The sequence below is a fragment of the Aquarana catesbeiana genome, linkage group LG03, assembly GCF_042186555.1.
Source record: "Aquarana catesbeiana isolate 2022-GZ linkage group LG03, ASM4218655v1, whole genome shotgun sequence".
Classification (NCBI taxonomy): Eukaryota; Metazoa; Chordata; class Amphibia; order Anura; family Ranidae; genus Aquarana; species Aquarana catesbeiana.
The window spans coordinates 500,792,999-500,817,401 of record NC_133326.1 but is presented as its reverse complement, the minus strand read 5'-3'; the positions used below and the strand labels follow the sequence as shown (position 1 = coordinate 500,817,401).

The 24,403-nt window shown below is 42.2% G+C and overlaps 2 protein-coding genes across 4 annotated transcripts in view; both read right to left on the bottom strand.

The window, feature by feature from the left end:
• Positions 1-7,564, bottom strand: part of LOC141132540 (uncharacterized) — a gene marked incomplete in the record, with an annotated part of 127,613 nt that extends 120,049 nt beyond the window's left edge. For all 3 annotated transcript variants that reach the window (XM_073621090.1, XM_073621092.1, XM_073621091.1), the window contains 1 exon segment: positions 7,428-7,564.
• The window catches only part of LOC141133983 (uncharacterized), a 90,553-nt gene continuing 73,556 nt past the window's right edge, over positions 7,407-24,403 (bottom strand). Inside the window, exons 10-12 of the mRNA XM_073623582.1 lie at positions 23,598-23,765; positions 21,480-21,638; positions 7,407-7,589 (exon numbers count right to left, since the gene is read on the bottom strand). Of these exons, the coding sequence (XP_073479683.1) occupies positions 7,407-7,589; positions 21,480-21,638; positions 23,598-23,765 (510 nt within the window). The remainder of the gene's footprint in view (positions 7,590-21,479; positions 21,639-23,597; positions 23,766-24,403) is intronic.

Genomic DNA, 24,403 nt, shown 5'->3' with positions numbered 1-24,403 from the left:
ACACAAATCGGTCACATTTACTTGCAGTAAACAGATAGCAGACCCAAATGGCAGGTACCTAATTTTCCAAGGAACCATCCAAGACTCAGAGGTTACGATTATGACTTATTATGCCCTGAACAAAAACCCGGGACCTTTTCTGACCCATGTCTGCGCCCTGTTGAACTCTCACCAGCGAGGCACAGTGCTTTTGGCGGGAGTCTATAATGTGGTCACTCATCGTGGGCTAATTTCCGGCCAATCTCACTAATCAATATCGACATGAAAATTTTAACCAAAACCTTAGCCAATCGCCTCAATTCCTTTTTACCACGTTTAATAAAAAAGGATCAAGTGGGCTTTGTCCCAAGAAGGCAGGCTAGTGATGCCATACGCCGCCTCCTTCAAATTCAACACATCGTCCACAATAGATCCCTAGAAACAATGTTTTTGTCATTAGATATCAACAAAGCTTTTGACACTTTATCGTGGCCCTACTTGATACAGGTACTTAAACACTATGGTTTCGGGGCCTCCTTTACGAGGTGGGTTTCCGCTATATACGATTCTCCTCAAGCTAAAGTGAAATACTGTGGGTTCGAGTCAAGCATTTTTCCCATTACAAGGGGTACCCGTCAAGGCTGCCCACTCTCCCCACTTATTTATTTTGGCACTGGAACCCCTAGCGGAGGCCATACGATCTCATCCAGATATAGCAGGAGTTGAGGTGGCAAGCACCCCACATAAGTTATCACTATTTGCGGATGACATCCTATTGACCGTCAACCCCACCAAATCCAGAGCAATGTCAATCAACCTCTCCACCTCAGAACTGGAAGCCCTACAATCCACATTCCCTTTTCAGTGGATGGAAGCATTACCCTACCTTGGGATTCAGCTCACTTCAAATTACTCAGCTTTATACCAGGCCAACTATCCTTTACTATTTCGCAAATTATCGGCCCTGCTGTCCTCCTGGGCCACCCTTCCACTGTCGTGGTTCGGGAGGATTGCAAACATTCGTATGACGTATCTCCCAAAGTTGCTTTACTATTTTCGGGTCTTACCAGTTCAAGTCCCTTCCCATATTCTCCGTATACATCAACGGAAAATTATGAAGTTCGTTTGGGGTTCAAGAAAACCTAGAATCAAAAGACAAGTGTTGTATGCACGTAGGATTAATGGTGGCCTCTCGGTGCCCAACCTTCAAGCTTACTACACGGCAGTGACCATAGCCCCACTATCCCACCTCCATGAGAAACAGCAAATGCCACTATGGGCCACTATTGATATGGTGGTTCAGATCCGATACCATTGGCCTCCCTTCTCGCCTTCTCCCCTCCTTGGCTCCCTCAAGCCCACCGCCCTACCACTATAGGCCCATGTTTAGCCCATTCTCTGCATGCATGGGACTCAGTCAAATATTCTGCGGGCTTAGTCTCTCCCCATCTTCCCCTACTGCGCCTTCTCCAATGCCCATTATTCCCACCTGAACGCGATAATCCGTTGCAATTTTCGTGGTGGACTGAAAATGGCTTCACTGATGTCCACTCTATGCTCACTCCTACCAAAATCATACCATACGCAGCTTTACGCTCTTCCCTTGACATTCCCCTTAGGTAACACTATAGTTACATACAAATTCGACACTTCCTCAATCCCTAATAAAATATCAACCAATCCCCTATACGTTAACTCCGTTTGAAAGCATTTGCAGATCGCGGCCCCAGTCCCCGGGTTTGATTTCCTTAATATATATGGCTATAATAGGCTCCAAGAATCCACCCATGAGACCCTATCACCTACAATGGGAGGCAGAGTTGGGGAGGAGATTGGACCCGGAGGAATGGCAGATCATGACCATCTCACTCTCCAAATGCTCCAACAATGTACTCTTTTTTTGGAAAATGCCTATAAAGTACTTTATAGATGGTATTACACTCCAGCCAGACTGGCGAGTTTTATCCCAACATATTCCCCGCTGTGCTTTCGTGGGTGTTCTCATGAGGGTACAATAGCACACATCTGGTGGCAGTGCCCCAGGGTTTGTAGGCTACGGGTCAGAGTTTATGCATTGCTTCGTAACCTCTTCAATACTAATATAAAGAGGGATCCTTTTGAAGCTATATTGGGGAAACTGATAGCTGAATTATTAAGGCCAGAACGCCATTTGGCATCCCATATCTTTACTGCAACTAAATTAACCATAGCCAAGGGCCTGGAAGACCCCGGCTCTCATTTTCGAGGCTGTCCAAAATCGGATTAATGATATTATGGTTAATGAGAAACTGACGGCCGTGGCATCCGATACACATGATAAATTCCTCCGAGTTTGGCAACCGTGGGTAGTGTACTCCCATCCATCTCGGTTTGATTCCAATTTACTCTCTCTCTAGCACAGCTCCATCCTTCCCACCCCGTGGATTTCCCCCTTTTCCTTTTTTTTCTCTCCTTTTGTAACTACCTATATTTTTTTTCTTAGAATCTATCCTTCTGCTTCATTCTCTCTCTGGTCCTCCTCCTTGTTACCTTTCTTTTCTTTTTTCCTTTCCCTTTACTCAGTTTCTATAGCCCACAAGACATGTTTTGCGGGCCACTGACACATATTGTGAGCCAACTTGGAAATATTTTTATTTAATTTTGTTGCTATATTTCAATCATAATCATTTCTATTTATAGTTCTCACCACAATTATTATATAAAATTCAGCATTTAGCTTTATAACAGTGGTGGAATCCAGTGTCTCGCCATAGAAATATTCATTGTTGTTACCACAAGAAGCCAATTGTAATCTGGAGATCTGATACAGATCCTAAAGTCATTCACTATTATGTCTGTGATGTCATAAGCTGTTTCAGTATATTCACATAATGTGCCTTTCATTATTTACCTGTACAGATATGTTGATATTTCTGTTCAATAAACCCATTTGTACAAGAAAACACTTCTTCATTACTTCTGCCTTACTTTCTGGACAGACTTTAGGTCATGACACAGGAAGGAGTTGACCAGCTGAGGGTAGATGATGCAGGGTGTGTGTTAATGAGGTCAGCAGGTCAACTCCTTCCTGTGTCATGACCTAAAGTCTGTCCAGGAAGGCAGAAGTAATGGAAACGTGTTTTCAAACAGCCATGTGGATAGTGAGGTGAATGTGTGCAGAATAAATGGAAAGCTTTTTATTTTTGTAATGGCTGTATAGGAATAGACCCTGGACCTGTATAGCACCTCGCAGCTGATTACAGACGCTGCACTAGGGTTATAGGGAAGGCCTCCAGAGGAAATGTCCTCAAAAGCTTTGCCAGTGTCCAATAACCTGAAGGTACGAGCCCGTATCCCAGAGTCTATAAATACTTTGCCTTTGTCCTGTACGAGGTTCTTTACAAGCTAAGGCTGTCAGCTCAGACAGTCGCCTTGCAGAAATGCATCACTGAGTGAATGAGAGTGGAAAGAGATGTCTGATAGGTACCAAAAGGCAGTTTTTGAAGTGGTGTAACAATGGGAAGTCAGTGGTCTTTGGAAAACTATTGCAAGCGCAGAGATCTGAACTATAATGGTGCTGAGGGCCAAATGCTGGTCCAAGCCCATCTAGAATAAGGAAAGAATTAGTCTAACGGGAACATCTATAGTTTAAAGCCTCTTGTTTAGCACAAAGTGAAGTAGGCTTTCCATGTGCGGTGATAGACCTTGTGAGAAGTAGACTTTCTAGCTTTTAGCACTGCGGGAATCACTGGTTCAGAGAAGCCCCTGTCTGAATCAGAATGCCCTGAATTACTTGTCCATGCTGTAGTTCAAAGCTGAAGGTATGCGCTCCAAATACTCTAACACCAATCAACTGCGTTAGATGATCAGAAAGGCAAAGAGGAGAGAGAAGCGCCAAGCCAATCCTTAAGCAGCATACAGTTAATTCAGTATATTCAGTAAAAACACACCAACTTGTGTGCATATGGGGTGCACTTACAGAGTGCTAGAGCGGGTAGGAGCTTCCACATGCAGCATCATAGGATCACAAGAGAACAGTCAAGATGTCTTCTTTGGAGAAATCCACGAGCGCCGCGTGCCAGCAGCAGCTGAAGCCTCGGAGAGACGCTGGCTGTGTGTCTGTGTGGGAGTGGTCCATAGCTGTCACACCGGGGAGCCGCCTAACGCTGTGTCAGGCCAATCAGAACATGTTTTGAAGGCACGGCCACACCTTCATCAGCAGATGATCAGATCCCTTCTACTGGCCTTAGATGAGTCAGCTAAAATTTGAGAGATTAAGGTCACATCCAAGATAAGTTGCAGTCCAGAGCACTCTAAGAATCCTGACGTTTACCCATCCCTCCCCCACATTGTAAATTCACAGAGCAGCTTGTATTCTGTAAAATGAATACAAGGCTTTTGCGAATGGATAAGGGGAAAGAAAGGGAAGAGCATCCAAATTTGATCTCTGCACAGTAGACTAGCCAAAACAGTCAGTCGCATCACCTGGAGAGCACAGCTGACAGTAATATCTATGGTTTATCTGTAAAATCCTTTTCTTGGAGTATATCGCAGGACAAAGAGGAGTTAATAGCCATTACTACATGGGTTATGCTGCCCCTCTCAGGTAAATGGACACTGGATGGAAGGAAAAAAAAAAAGGTAGGAATAGCATCAGTTTTGCAGCAACCAATGAGGATTATAAACCAGAGAGGGAGGGATCTCTGTGTCCTGTGATGTACCCCAAGAAAAAGATTTTACAGGTAAACCAAAAATCATTATTTCTTAACTGTACACCACAGGACATACAAGTTAATAGTCATTACTACATGGGATGCTCCAAAGAAATAAATCTGAGGGGTGGGCAACACAGTAAAGTTCAACAAGCCCAAATACCTAACAGAAAAGGGGGAAACCCCCTTTCAAAAACAGCTGCAAGACCCTTGGTCTGAAACATCAACCTAGTACAGCTTCATACACATGTGAAGAGAAGTCCCAGCTAGCAGCTTTACAAACTTGAACAGAAGCTTGATGCTTGACTGAACTCCTGGTTGAGCGGGCCTTTACCAGGAAAGATGGAACTTTTCCCTTGATTCATAGGCTGAAGAAATGAGCTGACAATTATACAAGAAATAGTAGATTTAAAAGCAGCATGACCCCTACAAGGACCTACGGAACAAAATTGGAATCAGACCATCTAAATCAAGTTGTAGATTTCAGGGAAATGTGAACAGCCCAAAGAACCTCCAACATGTGAAGTGCCTTCTCTTTTAGATGCTTAGAAGTAGGGCAAAAGGAGGGTTGCTTAAGAGTTGCACAAAAGGATGGCAACACAATGTCCCGATTCAGGTGAAATGAAGAAACCACCTTAGGAAAGGAAAAAAATAAATAAATTAAAAAAAAAAAAAAAAAAAGGATTGAGGCCTCGAAACCACCTTAGCCTGGTGAGGAACCAGGAAAGTACAGCCAACTCAAAGACCTTGTGAGCTGCCACCATAGACAACTTGCCAGAGAGAAGTAGTAAGGGAATCTTTCAGAGAGGTACCGATGAAGAAGACTGCAAATCAGACAAATTCAAACTAAGGTCGCTTGGAGATAGAGGGGGGTCACAAAGTAGGACTAATTCGAGTTGAACCCTAAAAATAAGCTTTGATGTGCAACAAGTCTATGAAAAAGAATTACCTAGGCCAAGATTTTCTCCTTGATGGTACTCAAAGCCAAGGATATCTCCAGACCAGAGTGGAGAAAAGCTAGAATCTGCTCCACGACAATGTCCAGAATGCAACTTATAAATTTGACACCAAGTGAAACAAGCGGTACGCACGATATACCTTCTTGAAGGTTAATGTTCTAGCCCTGAGAGGCGAAGAAATCAGAGAGTAAAACTCCTGTGTCTCATAACGTGGGTCTCAGCAGCCACACTGTTAAAACCAGCGACCATAATGCAGAATGGAATATCAGACCATGAGAAAGCAGGTCTGTATGATGTGGAAGAGCCCACAGGGCAGCTGCCAAGAGGTCTACGATATTTGCCTACCACATTCTTCTCGGCCAGGTTGGTGCAATCAGGATCACAGAACACGCTCCACCTGTACCAAGGGAGGAAGGAGTTGAAGTAGACAGCATCTATTACCTTCAAATCCTAGCAGAAAACTGAGGCTTAAAGTGGTTGTAACCCCACTTGGTTATTTTCTCTTTCTTAATGCTAAGTGCCCAGTGTATACGTTTTATTAAATGCCGTTCTATACTATATTTTAGACCGGGGCTGAGAATCTCCTGCTGACGTCAGTTGGGAGGGGGAGAGAGGCGGCTGGTGGTGCGGCATGATTGATGATGAATTTACATCGGGTGGATGGACACAGTTTTGTTTTTTCATAAAGGAGTTGTCAAAAACCTGTGTTTTTATTACTTTTTTCCCACTTTTTTGGTGTATGGGTACAGGTACTGTGTACCCCATACTCATCCATATGGGGGGGGGCGCTTCCAGATTCCGATAAGCCCCCTGGAGGCAGACCCCCACGGGCCCCCCCCCTCCTAACCTGTCAGGCTGCATGCTCGGATAAGGCTCTTGTATGGATTGGGGGGGGGGGGGAATGACGCCACATAGTATCGCTCTTTTTTTAAATTTTTAATTGTCGGGATGCTTTTTTACATTCAGCTGTCAGCCGGGAACTGGCATTTGATCACCTCTGCGGTTTTTATTTTTTGTTAAAAAAAATTTTAAAAAACGACCAAATGTTTTAAAACATTATTTTAGATTTTGTTATAAAATTTTGCAAACAGGTAATTTTTCTCCTTCATTGATGTACGTTGATGAGGCGGCACTGATGGGCACCGATGGGTGGCAGTAATGGGCACCGATGGGTGGCCGTAATGGGCAGCACTGCTAGGTGGCACTGATTGGCACCACTGGCGGGCATTGATAGGTGGCACTGATGGACACTGGCAGGTGGCAATGGCAGGGGGTACTGGTGGGCACAGATGAGGCAGAACTGCCTCTTCCTCTTCTGGACCGATGTTCCTTGCACATAAGCCCGTGATCGGAAGAGGAAAAAAAAAAAAACAAAAAAAACATTACCAAGCATTTGTTTACATCATGTGATCAGCTGTCATTGGCTGACAGCTGATCATGTGGTAAGGAGACTCATGACTCGGTGATCGCAGGGAGCGTGCAAAGGGGAGGCCGTCATATGACGGCCTCCCGAAAATTCAGGTCCGTGCTGTGGCTGTCATTCGGCTATAGCGCGGACAGCAAGTGGTTAAAGAAAAACACACAAGAGGGGCTGTTGACTTTCAAATAAATTGAAAGCTGGCATGGCCCTATCTTACAAGGCAGAAAGAGAGGGAAAGAGCCACACCTTTGACTAATAAAATTGATGTGTAGATTTAAGATTGAGCTATTGAGGTCTGTAAACTGGAGAATCTCGCTTTCCATACATATATGTATATTTTGCCCATACATACAACCCCTATACATTGCCTCTGAATACCTTAACAGATGGTTCCTCATCACTGTCTGTAGATTCTTCCTCTGAGCTCTCATCCGTTGGTTGTGATGATTTTAATGGGGTCTTAGCAGCAACCACTGGGGTCTGTTTGATGCTCACAGAAAGCGTTTTTAGCTGAGGCGTTGATATAACAGTGGCAGGTGTCTGTAAAACAAACAATAGCTGTAGTGAATTACTTAGCTGTTCTAGGAAATACAGCAGAGTGCATTTTTTTTAAGATTATTGTACATTTTCCTTTTCAAAAGTTTAATTCTGTATGTCCTCAAACGAATTGTAGATAACACAAAAACAATTTTTCACTCATGGTTAGTGTTTGGCTGAAGCCATTTATTATTGATCAACAGTGTTTACTCTTTTAAAATCATAATGACAACAGAAACTACCCGAATGACTGATCAAAAGTTTACATACCCCAGTTCTTAATACAGTATATTGCCCCCTTTAACATCAATGACAGCTTGAAGTCTTTTGTGGTATTTGTGGATGAGGCTCTTCATCTTCTCAGATGGTAAAGCTGCCCATTCCTCTTGGCAAAAAGCCTCAAGTTCCTGTAAATACTTGGGCTGCCTTGCATGAACTGCATGTTTGAGATCTCCCCAAAGTGGCTCAATGATATTGAGGTCAGGAGACTGAGATAGTCACTCCAGAATCTTCACTTTCTGCTGTAGCCAATGACAGGTCAACTTGGCCTTGTGTTTTGGATCATTGTCATATTGGAATGTCAAAGTACGTCCCATGCTCAGCTTCCTGGCTGATGAATGCAAATGTTCCTTCAGTATTTTTTTGATAACATACTGCATTCATCTTGCCATCAATTTTGACCAAAACTTCTTGTGCCTTTGTAGCGCACACATCGCCAAAACATCAGCGATCCACCTCTGTGACAACAGTAGGAATGGTGTACCTTTCACCATAGGCCTTGTTGACTTCTCTCTAAATGTAGTGTTTATTGTTGTAGCCAAAAAGCTAAATTTTGATTTCATCACTCCAAATTACTTTGTGCCAGAAGGTTTGAGGCTTGTGTCTGTGCTGTTTGGAGTATTGTAAGTGGGATACTTTGTGGCATTTGCATAGTAATGGCTTTCTTCTGGCGACTCGACCATGCAGCCCATCTTTCTTCAAGTGCCTCCTTAACCGCTTGCCGACCGCTGCACACAGATGTACGTCGGCAGAATGGCACAGGCAGGCAAAATGGGTGTACAGGTACATCCCTTTAAAATTGCCACCACTCGATGTTCGCCGGCGGCCCGTGATTGCGGTGTGGAGAGGTAGAACGGGGAGATGCCTATGTAAACAAGACATTTACCCGTCCTGCCTTGTGTTATAACAAAGATCCACTGCTCCCTGTCATCGGGAGCAGTGATCACTGTCATGTCCCAGGTAGGACCCCCCCCACAGTTAGAATCACTCCCTAGGACACACTTAACCCCTTCATCGCCCCCTAGTGGTTAACCCCTTCCCTGCCAGTGTCATTTACACAGCAATCAGTGCATTTTTATAGCACTGATCATTGTATAAATGACAATGGCCCCAAAATAGTGTCGAAAGTGTCCGATGTGTCCGCCATAATGTCGCAGTCCCGAAAAAAAAAAAAATGTAATAAAAATGCCATTAAACTATCCCCTATTTTGTAGACGCTATAACTTTTGCGCAAACCAATCAATATACGCTTATTGCGATTTATTTGACCAAAAATATGTAGAAGAATACATATCGGCCTAAACTGGAGGGAAAAAATTTGTTTTTATATATTTTTGGGGAATATTTATTATAGCAAAAAGTAAAAAATATTGCTTTTTTTTCTCAAAATTGACGCTTTTTTTTGTTTATATCGCAAAAAATAAAAAACGCAGAGGTGATCAAATACCACCAAAAGAAAGCTCTATTTGTGAAAAAAAAAAAAAAGAAAAAAAAAGGACATCAATTTTGTTTGGGTACAACATCACACAGCCGCGCAAATGTCAGTTAAAGCGATGCCATGCCGAATCGCAAAAAGTGCTCTGGTCAGGAAGGGGGTAAAATCATCCGGGGCTGAAGTGGTTAATGCGCATCTTGAAACAGCCACACGTTTTCAGAGTCCTATATTTCACCTGAAGTTATTTGTGGGTTTTTCTTTGCATCCTGAACTATTTTCCTGGCAGTTGTGGCTGAAATTTTAGTTGGTCTACCTGACCCTGGTTTGGTTTCAACAGAACCCCTCACTTTCCACTTCTTGATTAGAGTTTGAACACTGCTGATTGACATTCTCAATTCCTTGGATATCTTTTTATATCCCTTTCCTGTTTTATACAGTTCAATTACTTTTTCCCGCAGATACTTTGACAATTCTTTTGCTTTCCCCATGACTCAGAATACAGAAACATCAGTGCAGCACTGGATGAAAGATGCAAGGGTCTGTCAAGAGTCCAGAAACTCATTGAGCTTTTATACACACACTAATTACAAGCAAACAGATCACAGGTTATATATCTATATATCTATATAGATATATCTATATATCTATATAGATATATATATATATATATATATATATATATATATATATATATATATATATATATATATATATATATATATATATATATATATATATATACATATATATACACACACATACATACACACTGCAACTAACGATTATTTTCATAATCGATTAGTTGGCCGATTATTGTTTTAATTAATCGGTTAATAACCTTAAAAAAAGTGTGGTGTATAATTTGGTTAATATGTAAAGTTTAAAAAAAAAAGGCAAATTTATTCTTGTCTATGCAATGGTAAATATAAATAACCAGCTATATGGTTAGGGAGTAAAATCTTTGATCCACTCTGAGAATAACGGACAGAAGAGATATACTGTATATACTATTAGAGGTTTAACATGATAAATATCATCAGACTCGGAGATCAAATTATTTAATTTAAAAAAAAAAACAAAGTTAATGACTGTTTTGCAGATTTTCAAGCAGAACTGTAATATATTATATGCTGGCCATACAAAAACAATGTCTTCCTTCAAAAAAAAAAAATTTAATTTTAAGAACGTTCGTTTGTTTTTGTAATCGTTAGTGGGGTCAAATCAACATTTGTTTTCAACCACAATGATGGGAACATTTAGAAATAATAGAAAACTTCTTGGTCAAAGGAATTTTCAGACAGGATATGTGGTTCTAGTTCAAAAATTACATTGGTTTTAAAACCGAATGTTAAAAGCAAGTGAAAATTTCAAACATTCTTTCATTCAGCGAATGTACAAAGATTTTTCGTATGAATATTCTCGTCTGAATATTGATCCATGTGGCCAGCATAAGGCTCGGTACACACCTATGCAGTTTGCTTTTGATCTGTTTCTGTTGTGCGTTTTGCACATGAGGCGCCTTGAGGCGATTCAGTTCGCATTTGCAGCGCTTTACAAATCATTCAATCATTCATTCACATGTGATTTTGCTGCGATTTGCAATTAAAAAAACAAAAAAAAAAACACAAATTGCTGCAAAAACGCATTACATGCTTTTCCGCAGCTTCTCCATTGAAGTATATTGAACCAAAAAAAAGCACTGTTTTGTGCGTTGAAAAAAGTCCCTGACCCTTCCCAAATACGCAGCAGCTGAAAAAAGCATAGATTTGAATGTTAAAAGAACTGTAGTGCGTTTCTGCAAAAAGCACCAAAAAACACATAGGTGTGAACCAGGCCTAAGACGTTTAGTAACATAATAGGGTTAAAAATAATAAAAATTAGCCCTTTATAGTACAAAAAGAGCAAATAATCGCTACTGTAAGGGGTTCCTTTTTTCTCTGTGCAACAGTGAAAGTAATATTTACAGTAGCGATTATTTGCACTCTAAAGCCAATTTTCGTTTTTTTAACCCCATTATGTTACTGGCCAATTAATCGATTATGAAAATAGTAATCGATTAATAATTAAATACATACATATATACATACACACACACATACCGTATATACTCGAGTATAAGTTGAATTTTTCAGCCCTTTTTTTTGGGCTAAAAGTGCCCTCCTCGACTTATACTCGAGTCACCGCCATCTGTCTGCATGATCAGCGTGTCAGTTCGGAGGCTATTCCAGCTTTCAAAAGCCGCGCCTCCTGCTAGTCTGCGATAGGCTGAACACTCCATTTCCCAGCAGTCAGTGTACAGCCTAACACGGACATTCTCTCATCCTCGTCCGTGGTATGAGAATGAGAGAATGTTCGTGATAGGTTGACCGCTGACTGCCGAGTGTTCTGCCTATCACAGACGAGGAGGAGGCGCGGCTTTTGAACAGTGGAATGGCCGCCGAAGTGTATTATCACACGCTGATCAGACGATGGCGATCGCCACAGGGAGGATGGAGATCGCCACAGTGACACAGGACACATGCACATGTACAGGACACAGTGAGGTATGCAGCTGCAGATGGGCATTATTGACCCTCTTTTTCCACTTACAGTAGCTGCTGCATTTCTCACCCTCGTCTTATGCTCGGGTGAATACGTTTTTCCCAGTTTTTTGTGGTAAATTAAGGGCCTCGACTTATACTCGAATATGAATATATATATATATATATATATATATATATATATATATATATATATATATATATATATATATATATATATATACACACACACTACCGTTCAAAAGTTTGGGGTCACATTGAAATGTCCTTATTTTTGAAGGAAAAGCACTGTACTTTTAAATGAAGCTAACTTTAAACTAGTCCTAACTTTAAACAAATATACTCTATACATTGCTAATGTGGTAAATGACTATTCTAACTGCAAATGTCTAGTTTTTGGTGCAATATCTACATAGGTGTATAGAGGCCCATTTCCAGCTACTATCACTCCAGTGTTCTAATGGTACAATGTGTTTGCTCATTGGCTCAGAAGGCTAATTGATGATTAGCAAACCCTTGTGCAATCATGTTCACACATCTAAAAACAGTCTAGCTTCTTCCAGAAGCTACAAAACTGACCTTCCTGTGAGCAGATTGAGTTTCTGGAGCATCACATTTGTGGGGTCAATTAAACGCTCAAAATGGCCAGAAAAAGAGAACTTTCATCTGAAACTCGACAGTCTATTCTTGTTCTTAGAAATGAAGGCTATTCCATGCGAGAAATTGCAAAGAAATTGAAGATTTCCTACAACGGTGTGTACTACTCCCTTCAGAGGACAGCACAAACAGGCTCTAACCAGAGTAGAAAAAGAAGTGGGAGGCCGCGTTGCACAACTAAGCAAGAAGATAAGCACATTAGAGTCTCTAGTTTGAGAAACAGACGCCTCACAGGTCCCCAACTGGCATCTTCATTAAATAGTACCCGCAAAACACCAGTGTCAACATCTACAGTGAAGAGGCGGCTGCAGGATTTTGGGCTTCAGGGCAGAGTGGCAAAGAAAAAGCCATATCTGAGACTGGCCAATAAAAGAAAAAGATTAAGATGGGCAAAAGAACACAGACATTGGACAGAGGAAGACTGGAAAAAAGTGTTGTGGACGGATGAATCCAAGTTTGAGGTGTTTGGATCACAAAGAAGAACGTTTGTGAGACGCAGAACAAATGAAAAGATGCTGGAAGAATGCCTGACGCCATCTGTTAAGCATGGTGGAGGTAATGTGATGGTCTGGGGTTGCTTTGGTGCTGGTAAGGTGGGAGCTTTGTACAGGGTAAAAGGGATTCTGAATAAGGAAGGCTATCACTCCATTTTGCAACGCCATGCCATACCCAGTGGACAGCGCTTGATTGGAGCCAATTTCATCCTACAACAGGACAATGACCCTAAACACACCTCCAAATTGTGCAAGAACTATTTACAGCAGAAGCAGGCAGCTGGTATTCTATCGGTAATGGAGTGGCCAGCACAGTCACCAGATCTGAACCCCATTGAGCTGTTGTGGGAGCAGCTTGACCGTATGGTACGCCAGAAGTGCCCATCCAACCAATCCAACTTGTGGGAGCTGCTTCTAGAAGCGTGGGGTGCAATTTCTCCAGCTTACCTCAATAAATTAACAGCTAGAATGCCAAAGGTGTGCAATGCTGTAATTGCTGCAAAAGGAGGATTCTTTGATGAAAGCAAAGTTTGATGTAAAAACAATGTTATTTCAAATACAAATCATTATTTCTAACCTTGTCAATGTCTTGACTCTATTTTCTATTCATTTCACAACGTATGGTGGTGAATAAGTGTGACTTTTCATGGAAAACACAAAATTGTTTGGGTGACCCCAAACTTTTGAACGGTAGTGTATATATACACACACACACACACATACATACATACATATACACACACACACATTTATTTATTGTGGGGCACAAAAGTCTGCACGGTGTGTATAGGTCACAAAAAGGACACCAAGAAAAAAGTTTATGGAGAGTGCAAAAAAAAAAAAAAAATTCGTATTTTCTCACTCATCCATTAAGGAGCACAGGAATTTACTGTCATACTGTCAGGATGTCCAAAAGCAGTCCAACTGAGGGATGGGCAACACAAATAATTGCTAAAACAGACTCAAGAAAACCACTTGGGACTGCCTGCAGACTATTCCCAGCTACCAGAAGAGGCTAGAGAATTTCACCAGGAACTTTAGAGACAGACCTGTTAGACCAGACCTGCAACAACTCAGAAGGGGGCTTAAAATGGCTGTGCGCAAAAAAGAAAAAAAAAAAAAAAAAAAAAAAAGAAAAGAAAAAGGAGAAACAGCCCTCTGACTTTGTAGTGAGGACTTGAGCTGGAGAACCTTGCCCACAGATGACTGACAGTCACCAACACTGGAACACTGCAAAACCTGATTTGGCCAAATCTTGCAGGTATTTGGTCTTTTTAGAGCAGTGGTTCTCAACCTTGCTAGTGCCGTGACCCCTTGATAAAATTTCCCAAGTTGTAGGGACCCCTAACAGTAAAATTATTTTCGTAGCATGGGTTGTCAGCACCCAAGACAAGGATTTTGCGCCCCTAACCCATGGACATTTAGCGCAAACCCTTATGATACATTTTAGAATGTACCACTCTCTCTCTTTGTTCTACTTTCTTTCACTTTTATCTCTCTCTATACTATTTTATTGTGTGTACCCCCCCCCCCCATCCCTCTCTCTAGCCGTCTTGCTTGTTCTTTCTCTTCTTCTTTCTATCCCTTTTTCTTTGTTCTTCCCCCTCTTTTCCTCTCCCTTACATGTATTCTATATTTTTATTCCTTCTCTTGCTCCTTGGTGGGGGGGGAATGAGATGAGTGGCAGTTCTGGCGGGGAGTTGGGATTGGCTCTGATGAGCCAACTTAGGTGCTCTTGATCCAGGTCATCTGATCTGAGAACTGTAGTGGGGACTTTTAATGGCAACTATAATCACAGGTAGTGTTACTCACTGTGTCTCCGACTTCACTGTGTCTCCCACTTTGTGGCGTCTCGTAGCAGTGACCCCTATTACAAAATCAGGAGATAGGGTCTCCTCCAGCCCCTCCCACTTCACATTCCTCACCAGTCCACTGACCTCTAGTCTCTGCCCCCCAGCCATGCGGTGAACTGAATGGGCGGCTGCGAAGAGGCTGAGTGGGCAGCCACAGGCTCCAAGGACAACCCTGCTGGGCGGACCCAAAAAGGCTGGGAGAGCAGGAACAGCCCAGGGTTCGTGACCCCTGGCAATTTATCATTTGACCCCCGACCCCCAGGTTGAGAACCACTGTTTTAGAGGATGCTGATTACCAGGACCCACAAAGTAGGCTCTCTTTGTTGAAGGTCATCTGAGCATCACACAGTGGGGAAAAAACTATACTGAACACAGGAGTCAATACTCTGACAAGTAGCAGGCATGCAATAGACTGAGGGCCTGTAGTGCCTTGATGAGGGCATTTTCGGCTGAGATGCTGTAAGTACCATCTTAGTTTTGAAGTTTTCATTAAAAAACAAACAGCAATTATTGCCATTTTAAAAGATGCCTGCTTTTTTCCTTGATCCGCTTTTTTTTTTTTTCTTAAATAACTAAGCTATGCACACAAAATGAGGGGGGGGGGAGCACTATTGAGTGCTAATGTAAGGTTAACCTGTACACTTGTTCATATTTAAGCAATCACAGGTTTCCTCTGGCCCCTTTAACCACTTAAGGACCGCCTAACGCCGATTTACGTCGGCAAGGCGGCACGGGCAGGCAAAATCACGTACATGTACGTGATTTGCCTCTCGCGGGTGGGGGGTCCAATCGGACCCCCCCCCCGGTGCCCGAAGCGGTCCCGTTCTGTTCCCCGGCGATCCGAGATGAGGGGGAGGCCATCCGTTCGTGGCCCCCCCCTCGCGATCGCCGCCCGCCAATGGGAACACTCCTTTGCTGCTGTATGCTAAACAGCAGCAAAGGAAATGATGTCATCTCCCCTCGGCTCGGTATTTTCCGTTCCAGCGCCGAGGGGAGAAGACATCAATGTGAGTGCACAACACACACACACACAGTAGAACATGCCAGGCATACAAAACACCCCGATCCCCCCCCCGATCGCCCCCCGATCCCCCCCCAATCACCCCCCCCCCCCCCTGTCACAAACTGACACCAGCAGGTTTTTTTTTTTTTTTTTTTTTTTTTTTTCTGATTACTGCATAGTGTCAGTTTGTGACAGTTACAGTGTTGGGACAGTGAGTATCACCCCCCTTTAGGTCTAGGGTACCCCCCTAACCCCCCCTAATAAAGTTTTAACCCCTTGATCACCCCCTGTCACCAGTGTTGCTAAGCGATCATTTTTCTGATCGCTGTATTAGTGTCGCTGGTGACGCTAGTTAGTGAGGTAAATATTTAGGTTCGCCGTCAGCGTTTTATAGTGACAGGGACCCCCATATACTACCTAATAAATGTTTTAACCCCTTGATTGCCCCCTAGTTAACCCTTTCACCACTGATCACCGTATAACCGTTACGGGTGACGCAGGTTAGTTCGTTTATTTTTTATAGTGTCAGGGCACCCGCCGTTTATTACCTAATAAAGGTTTAGCCCCCTGATCGCCCGGCGGTGATATGCGTCGCCCCAGGCAGCGTCAGATTAGCGCCAGTACCGCTAACACCCACGCACGCAGCATGCGCCTCCCTTAGTGGTATAGTATCTGATCGGATCAATATCTGATCTGATCAGATCTATACTAGCGTCCCCAGCAGTTTAGGGTTCCCAAAAACACAGTGTTAGCGGGATCAGCCCAGATACCCGCTAGCACCTGCGTTTTGCCCCTCCGCCCAGCCCACCCAAGTGCAGTATCGATCGATCACTGTCACTTACAAAACACTAAACGCATAACTGCAGCGTTCACAGAGTCAGGCCTGATCCCTGCGATCGCTAACAGTTTTTTTGGTAGCATTTTGGTGAACTGGCAAGCAAGCACCAGGCAGCGTCAGGTTAGCGCCAGTACCGCTAACACCCACGCACGCACCGTACACCTCCCTTAGTGGTATAGTATCTGATCGGATCAATATCTGATCCGATCAGATCTATACTAGCGTCCCCAGTAGTTTAGGGTTCCCAAAAACGCAGTGTTAGCGGGATCAGCCCAGATACCTGCTAGCACCTGCGTTGTGCCCCTCCGCCCGGCCCAGCCCATCCCACCCAAGTGCAGTATCGATCGATCACTGACACTTACAAGGCACTAAACGCATAACTGCAGCGTTCGCAGAGTCAGGCCTGATCCCTGCGATCGCTAACAGTTTTTTTGGTAGCATTTTGGTGAACTAGCAAGCACCGGCCCCAGGCAGCGTCAGGTTAGCGCCAGTACCACTAACACCCACGCACGCAGCATACGCCTCCTTTAGTGGTATAGTATCTGAACGGATCAATATCTGATCCGATCAGATCAGATCTATACTAGCGTCCCCAGCAGTTTAGGGTTCCCAAAAACGCAGTGTTAGCGGGATCAACCCAGATACCTGCTAGCACCTGCGTTTTGCCCCTCCGCCCGGCCCAGTCCAGCCCACCCAAGTGCAGTATCGATCGATCACTGTCACTTACAAAACACTAAACGCATAACTGCAGCGTTTGCAGAGTCAGGCCTGATCCCTGCGATCGCTAACAGTTTTTTTGGAAGCTTTTTATTGAACTGGCAAGCACCAGCGGCCTAGTACACCCCGGTCGTAGTCAAACCAGCACTGCAGTAACACTTGGTGACGTGGCGAGTCCCATAAGTGCAGTTCAAGCTGGTGAGGTGACAAGCACAAGTAGTGTCCCGCTGCCACCAAGAAGACAAACACAGGCCCGTCGTGCCCATAGTGCCCTTCCTGCTGCATTCGCCAATCCTAATTGGGAACCCACCACTTCTGCAGCGCCCGTACTTCCCCCATTCACATCCCCCAACGAAATGCAGTCGGCTGCATGAGAGGCATTTTTATGTGCTCCCGAGTACCCCTACCCAACGAACCCCCCCCAAAAAGATGTTGTGTCTGCAGCAAACGCGGATATAGGCGTGACACCCACTATTATTGTCCCTTCTGTCCTGACAATCCTGGTCTTTGCATTGGTGAATGTTTTGAACGCTACCATACACTAGTTGAGTATTAGCGTAGGGTACAGCATTGCACAGACTAGGCACACTTTCACAGGGTCTCCCAAGATGCCATCGCATTTTGAGAGACCCGAACCTGGAACCGGTTACAGTTATAAAAGTTAGTTACAAAAAAAGTGTAAAAAAAAAAAAAATATATATAAAATAAAAAAAAATAGTTGTCGTTTTATTGTTCTCTCTCTCTATTCTCTCTCTCTATTGTTCTGCTCTTTTTTTACTGTATTCTATTCTGCAGTGTTTTATTGTTATTGTTATTGTTATTGTTATTGTTATTATGTTTTATCATGTTTGTTTTTCAGGTATGTAATTATTTATACTTTATTGTTTACTGTGCTTTATTGTTAACCATTTTTTTGTCTTCAGGTACGCCATTCACAACTTTGAGTGGTTATACCAGAATGATGCCTGCAGGTTTAGGTATCATCTTGGTATCATTCTTTTCAGCCAGCGGTCGGCTTTCATGTAAAAGCAATCCTAGCGGCTAATTAGCCTCTAGACTGCCTTTACAACCCGTGGGAGGGAATGCCCCCCCCCCCCCCCACCGTCTTCCGTGTTTTTCTCTGGCTCTCCTGTCTCAACAGGGAACCTGAGAATGCAGCTGGTGATTCAGCCAGCTGACCATAGAGCTGATCAGAGACAAGAGTGGCTCCAAACACCTCTATGGCCTAAGAAACCGGAAGCTACGAGCATTTTATGACTTAGATTTCGCCGGATGTAAATAGCGCCATTGGGAAATTGGGGAAGCATTTTATCACACCGATCTTGGTGTGGTCAGATGCTTTGAGGGCAGAGGAGAGATCTAGGGTCTAATAGACCCCAATTTTTTCAAAAAAGAGTACCTGTCACTACCTATTGCTATCATAGGGGATATTTACATTCCCCGAGATAACAATAAAAATGATTTAAAAAAAAAAAAAATGAAAGGAACAGTTTAAAAATAAGATAAAAAAGCAAAAAAATAATAAAGAAAAAAAAAAAAAAAAAAAAAAAGCACCCCTGTCGCCCCCTGCTCTTGCGCTAAGGCGAACGCAAGCGGCGGTCTGTCGTCAAACGTAAACAGCAATTGCACCATGCATGTGAGGTATCGCCGCGAAGGTCAGATCGAGGGCAGTAATTTTTGCAGTAGACCTCCTCTGTAGATCTAAAGTGGTAACCTGTAAAGGCTTTTAAAGGCTTTTAAAAATGTATTTATTTTGTTGCCACTGCACGTTTGTGCGCAATTGTAAAGCATGTCATGTTTGGTATCCATGTACTCGGTCTAAGATCATCTTTTTTATTTCATCAAACATTTGGGCAATATAGTGTGTTTTAGTGCATTAAAATTTAAAAAAGTGTGTTTTTTCCCCAAAAAATGCGTTTGAAAAATCGCTGCGCAAATACTGTGTGAAAAAAAAAAATGAAACACCCACCATTTTAATCTGTAGGGCATTTGCTTTAAAAAAATATATAATGTTTGGGGGTTCAAAGTAATTTTCTTGCAAAAAAAAAAAAACTTTTTCATGTAAAAAATAAGTGTCAGAAAGGGCTTTGTCTTCAAGTGGTTAGAAGAGTGGGTGATGTGTGACATAAGCTTCTAAATGTTGTGCATAAAATGCCAGGACAGTTCAAAACCCCCCCAAATGACCCCATTTTGGAAAGTAGACACCCCAAGCTATTTGCTGAGAGGCATGTCGAGTCCATGGAATATTTTATATTGCGACACAAGTTGCGGGAAAGAGACAAATTTTTTTTTTTTTTTTTTTTTTTTGCACAAAGTTGTCACTAAATGATATATTGCTCAAACATGCCATGGGAATATGTGAAATTACACCCCAAAATACATTCTGCTGCTTCTCCTGAGTACGGGGATACCATATGTGTGAGACTTTTTGGGAGCCTAGCCGTGTACGGGACCCCGAAAACCAAGCACCGCCTTCAGGCTTTCTAAGGGGCGTGAATTTTTGATTTCACTCTTCACTGCCTATCACAGTTTCGGAGGCCATGGAATACCCAGGTGGCACAAAACCCCCCCAAATGACCCCATTTTGGAAAGTAGACACCCCAAGCTATTTGCTGAGAGGTATAGTGAGTATTTTGCAGACCTCACTTTTTGTCACAAAGTTTTGAAATTTGAAAAAAGAAAAAAAAAAAAAGTTTTTTCTTGTCTTTCTTCATTTTCAAAAACAAATGAGAGCTGCAAAATACTCACCATGCCTCTCAGCAAATAGCTTGGGGTGTCTACTTTCCAAAATGGGGTCATTTGGGGGGGTTTGTGCCACCTGGGCATTCCATGGCCTCCGAAACGGTGTTAGGCAGTGAAGAGTAAAATCAAAAATTCACGCCCTTAAAAACGCTGAAGGCGGTGATTGGTTTTCGGGGCCCCGTACGCGGCTAGGCTCCCAAAAAGTCCCACACATGTGGTATCCCCATACTCAGGAGAAGCAGCTAAATGTATTTTGGGGTGCAATTCCACATAGGCCCATGGCCTGTGTGAGCAATATATCATTTAGTGACAACTTTGTGCAAAAAAAAAAAAAAAAAAAAAAAAAAGTGTCACTTTCCCGCAACTTGTGTCAAAATATAAAATATTCCATGGACTCAATATGCCTCTCAGCAAATAGCTTGGGGTGTCTACTTTCCAAAATGGGGTCATTTGGGGGGGGGTTGTGCCACCTGGGCATTCCATGGCCTCCGAAACTGTGATAGGCAGTGAAGAGTGAAATCAAAAAGTTACACCCTTAGAAATCCTGAAGGCGGTGATTGGTTTTCGGGGTCCCATACGCGGCTAGGCTCCCAAAAAGTCCCACACATGTGGTATCCCCGTACTCAGGAGAAGTAGCTGAATATATTTTGGGGTGCAATTCCACATAGGCCCATGGCCTGTGTGAGCAATATATCATTTAGTGACAACTTTTTGTAAATATTTTTTTTTTTTTTTTTTTTTGTCATTATTCAATCACTTGGGACAAAAAAAATAAATATTCAATGGGTTCAACATGCCTATCAGCAATTTCCTTGGGGTGTCTACTTTCCAAAATGGGGTCATTTGGGGGGGTTTTGTACTGCCCTGCCATTTTAGCACCTCAAGAAATGACATAGGCAGTCATAAACTAAAAGCTGTGTAAATTCCAGAAAATGTACCCTAGTTTGTAGACGCTATAACTTTTGCGCAAACCAATAAATATACGCTTATTGACATTTTTTTTACCAAAGACATGTGGCCGAATACATTTTGGCCTAAATGTATGACTAAAATTGAGTTTATTGGATTTTTTTTATAACAAAAAGTAGAAAATATCATTTTTTTTCAAAATTTTCGGTCTTTTTCCGTTTATAGCGCAAAAAATAAAAACTGCAGAAGTGATCAAATACCATCAAAAGAAAGCTCTATTTGTGGGAAGAAAAGGACGCAAATTTCGTTTGGGTACAGCATTGCATAACCGCGCAATTAGCAGTTAAAGCGACGCAGTGCCAAATTGGAAAAAGACCTCTGGTCCTTAGGCAGCATAATGGTCCGGGGCTCAAGTGGTTAACACACCTTACTAGTTGGCTCCTCGTCACTGTCTGATGATTCTTCCTCAGAAGTCTCTTCTGATGGCAGCTTAGTTTTAATTGGCATTCCAACTTTGGCAGCAACCAATGGTGTCAATGGAGAAGCCGTGGCTATTTTTGAAGTGATTGCAGAGGGAGTTTTCTGCTGAAATGACAGAAAGACCATTTATATTGCGAGAAAAAAAAAAAAAGCTTAAAAGCACTATGAACAGTGAGGCCAAATTTGATGTTTCAATAATGCCTGATTTACTATCCCTTTTCCAATTCCAGCAGCCAGTGCAAGCAAGATCACTGCAAGTCTAAGGTAAATTAATAAGGCACTAAGTCTTAGGAACTAATAGTCCTAATCAATTTCCTGGCATGAAGCTCAAAACAACCCCAATTCCCAAAACTTTGAAACACTAAAATCTACATGAAAACAGAATGCAATGATTTAAAAAAATCTCAAAAACTCATATTTTATTCACAATAGAAAACATATCAAATGTTTAAACTGAGAGAATGTACCATTTTAATAAAAAAATAAAGTAATTTTGAAATTGATGGCAACACATCTACACCATGATAAACATGACAGGACCATGGTGTAGCATTCCCTTTGCTTTTAACAAGTCTGGGAGTGGAGACTACCAGTCGCTGGAATTTTGGCAGAGGAATGTTGTAACATTCTTGCCAAATATAGAATTCTAACTGCTCAAAAGTTCTGGGTCGCCTTTCCAACAAACCATTTTAAATGAGCTTTGGTACAGAGAATAAGGCAGTGTTTCTGGATCATGTTCAGATATGGCTTCTTCTTAGCACGATAGAGCTTTAGCTTGCATTTTTGGATGGTGCAGCAAGCGGTGTTCACAGATAGGGATTTCTGGAAGTACTCCCGAGTTCATGCAGTGATGTCCATCACAGAACCCTGTCCGTATTAATACAATGCCCTCGGCCTTCTGTTTTCGCTTTGCCCCCCTTGAACACAGACATTTCTCAAAATTCTCAAAATCTTTTGATATTACGTACTGTAGATGATGATGCATTTAAAGTTTATGCAAATTTACATTGAGGAACATTTTTCAGAAATTGTTCGACAATTTTTATAAGTGGCTTTTCTCATATTGGCGAACCTCTGCCCATCTTTACTTCTGAGACACCAACTCTTTAAGATGCTTTTTCTACCCAATCATGGTACTAACCTGTTGCCAATTAACCGAATTGGTTGCAAAACGTTCTTGCAGCGCCCCCTTGTTACTACCACTTACATTGCTTTTTGTTGTCCTGTCTCAACTTGAAACATGCTGCTGCCATAGATTTCAAAATTACTTTATTTTTTTTCTTCTTAAAATGGTAAATTTTCTTAGTTTAAACATTTGAAATGTTTTCAATTTTCTATTGCGAATAAAATTAGGGTTTTGGAGATTTGTAAATCATTGCATTCGGTTTTTATGTAGATTTTACACAGCATCCCATTTTTTTTGGTATATTCAAATAAAAATATAGCACACATTTATCTTGCAAATATTGATTGAACTCCTCTGCAGCCAATCTTGAAAACTGTGCAACCCCGAGCTAGACAGTACAGCTAGAAGAGAGACTTCCACTGCAGCAGAAGCACAGATGGTCAAACACACGCCTGGCATGCTAATTGGTTAATGAAGGAGCAGTAGTACACTGACAAAGTCATCTTCATTCTCTCCTGTTGCCAGCCAAATTTAGTGTCCGTATATGTGCAATTATAATAGCCTGATTGACTCCTGGTGATGCCTAATCTCAGTACTACTACACAGGAGATGACAGGAGACAAAGATCAAGACAATTCCAGTTATTTAAAAATACAGTGCTTTTATTTTAATGGATGACTCCACTTTAACTGCCTAAGTTCGGTTTTAAAATATGTATTCAAGTATGTGTGCATTTGTGTATATGCTAAATATTTCTGTTATCCAAATAAGAGATTAGACACAGTACACAAAGAAACAAAGAATGATAAATTGGAACCTTTAGAAACAGATGAGCATGCACAGCAAAATAAGTTACAGGTAGATAATGTAAAAAGGATGGAGCTGCTTAGTTTAAATTATACTGTTCAATGCCAGTCATTTACAGTACAATGTATTACCTGCACTTCACTGTCTGAGGAGTCGCTCTCTGTCTCCGACACCAATATCTTTGAATGAAGCTGGACTTTTACTGCTGAAGCATTGGCTTGGGCAGGTGTAGTTGCTTTGCCTAGTCCCTTTGTAGGTTTGGTTGGTGATGCTTTTACAGCCTTTGCAGGCATTTTGTCCTGGAATAAAAATCAGTAGCTTCTTTTACTCTTGGTAGAAAGCAAGCAATTTTCAAAGGCTTAGCCCTCTTGCCTTGCAGCTCTATGTTATATACACAGCAAAAGACACTAGGGGACCCAGTTATAGAGCAGTGGTCTATATAGCCTCACTGCAGCCACATAAAAAAAAAAACAAGCCAGGAGAGCCCAGTGACATGGTATGTCAAAGTAAAAAAAACAGGTCTCTACGCCACTTCCATAGTTCTCTCTACAGTATTAAGCAGAGATAACTCTATGGGACACTGCAGGCTCTACACCCAGGCCCGCATTATATTACAACATTTAAAATGCAGGCTGTAATGTGCAGTGCTCAATGGAAAGCTATAAACGCCCTCCTCTATGAATGTTGCTCCGGTTAATTTATCAAAAAATATTAATGCTAGGTTGACACTCTCTCTTAAATTGCCCATGGTGTACTTGCGCAAGTACTGAAAAGATAACAATGACATTTTCACAGCCATTTTTAAAGCTAAAGCATCGACAGAAGCATAACAGAAGAATTTTTGTCCAAATACTTGTGTCCCAGTATATTATGACACGAGGCTGCTCTTTTATCGTCAAGCCTGGAGTCAAGGCTAGGTGCTCTGTACTTATTCGAT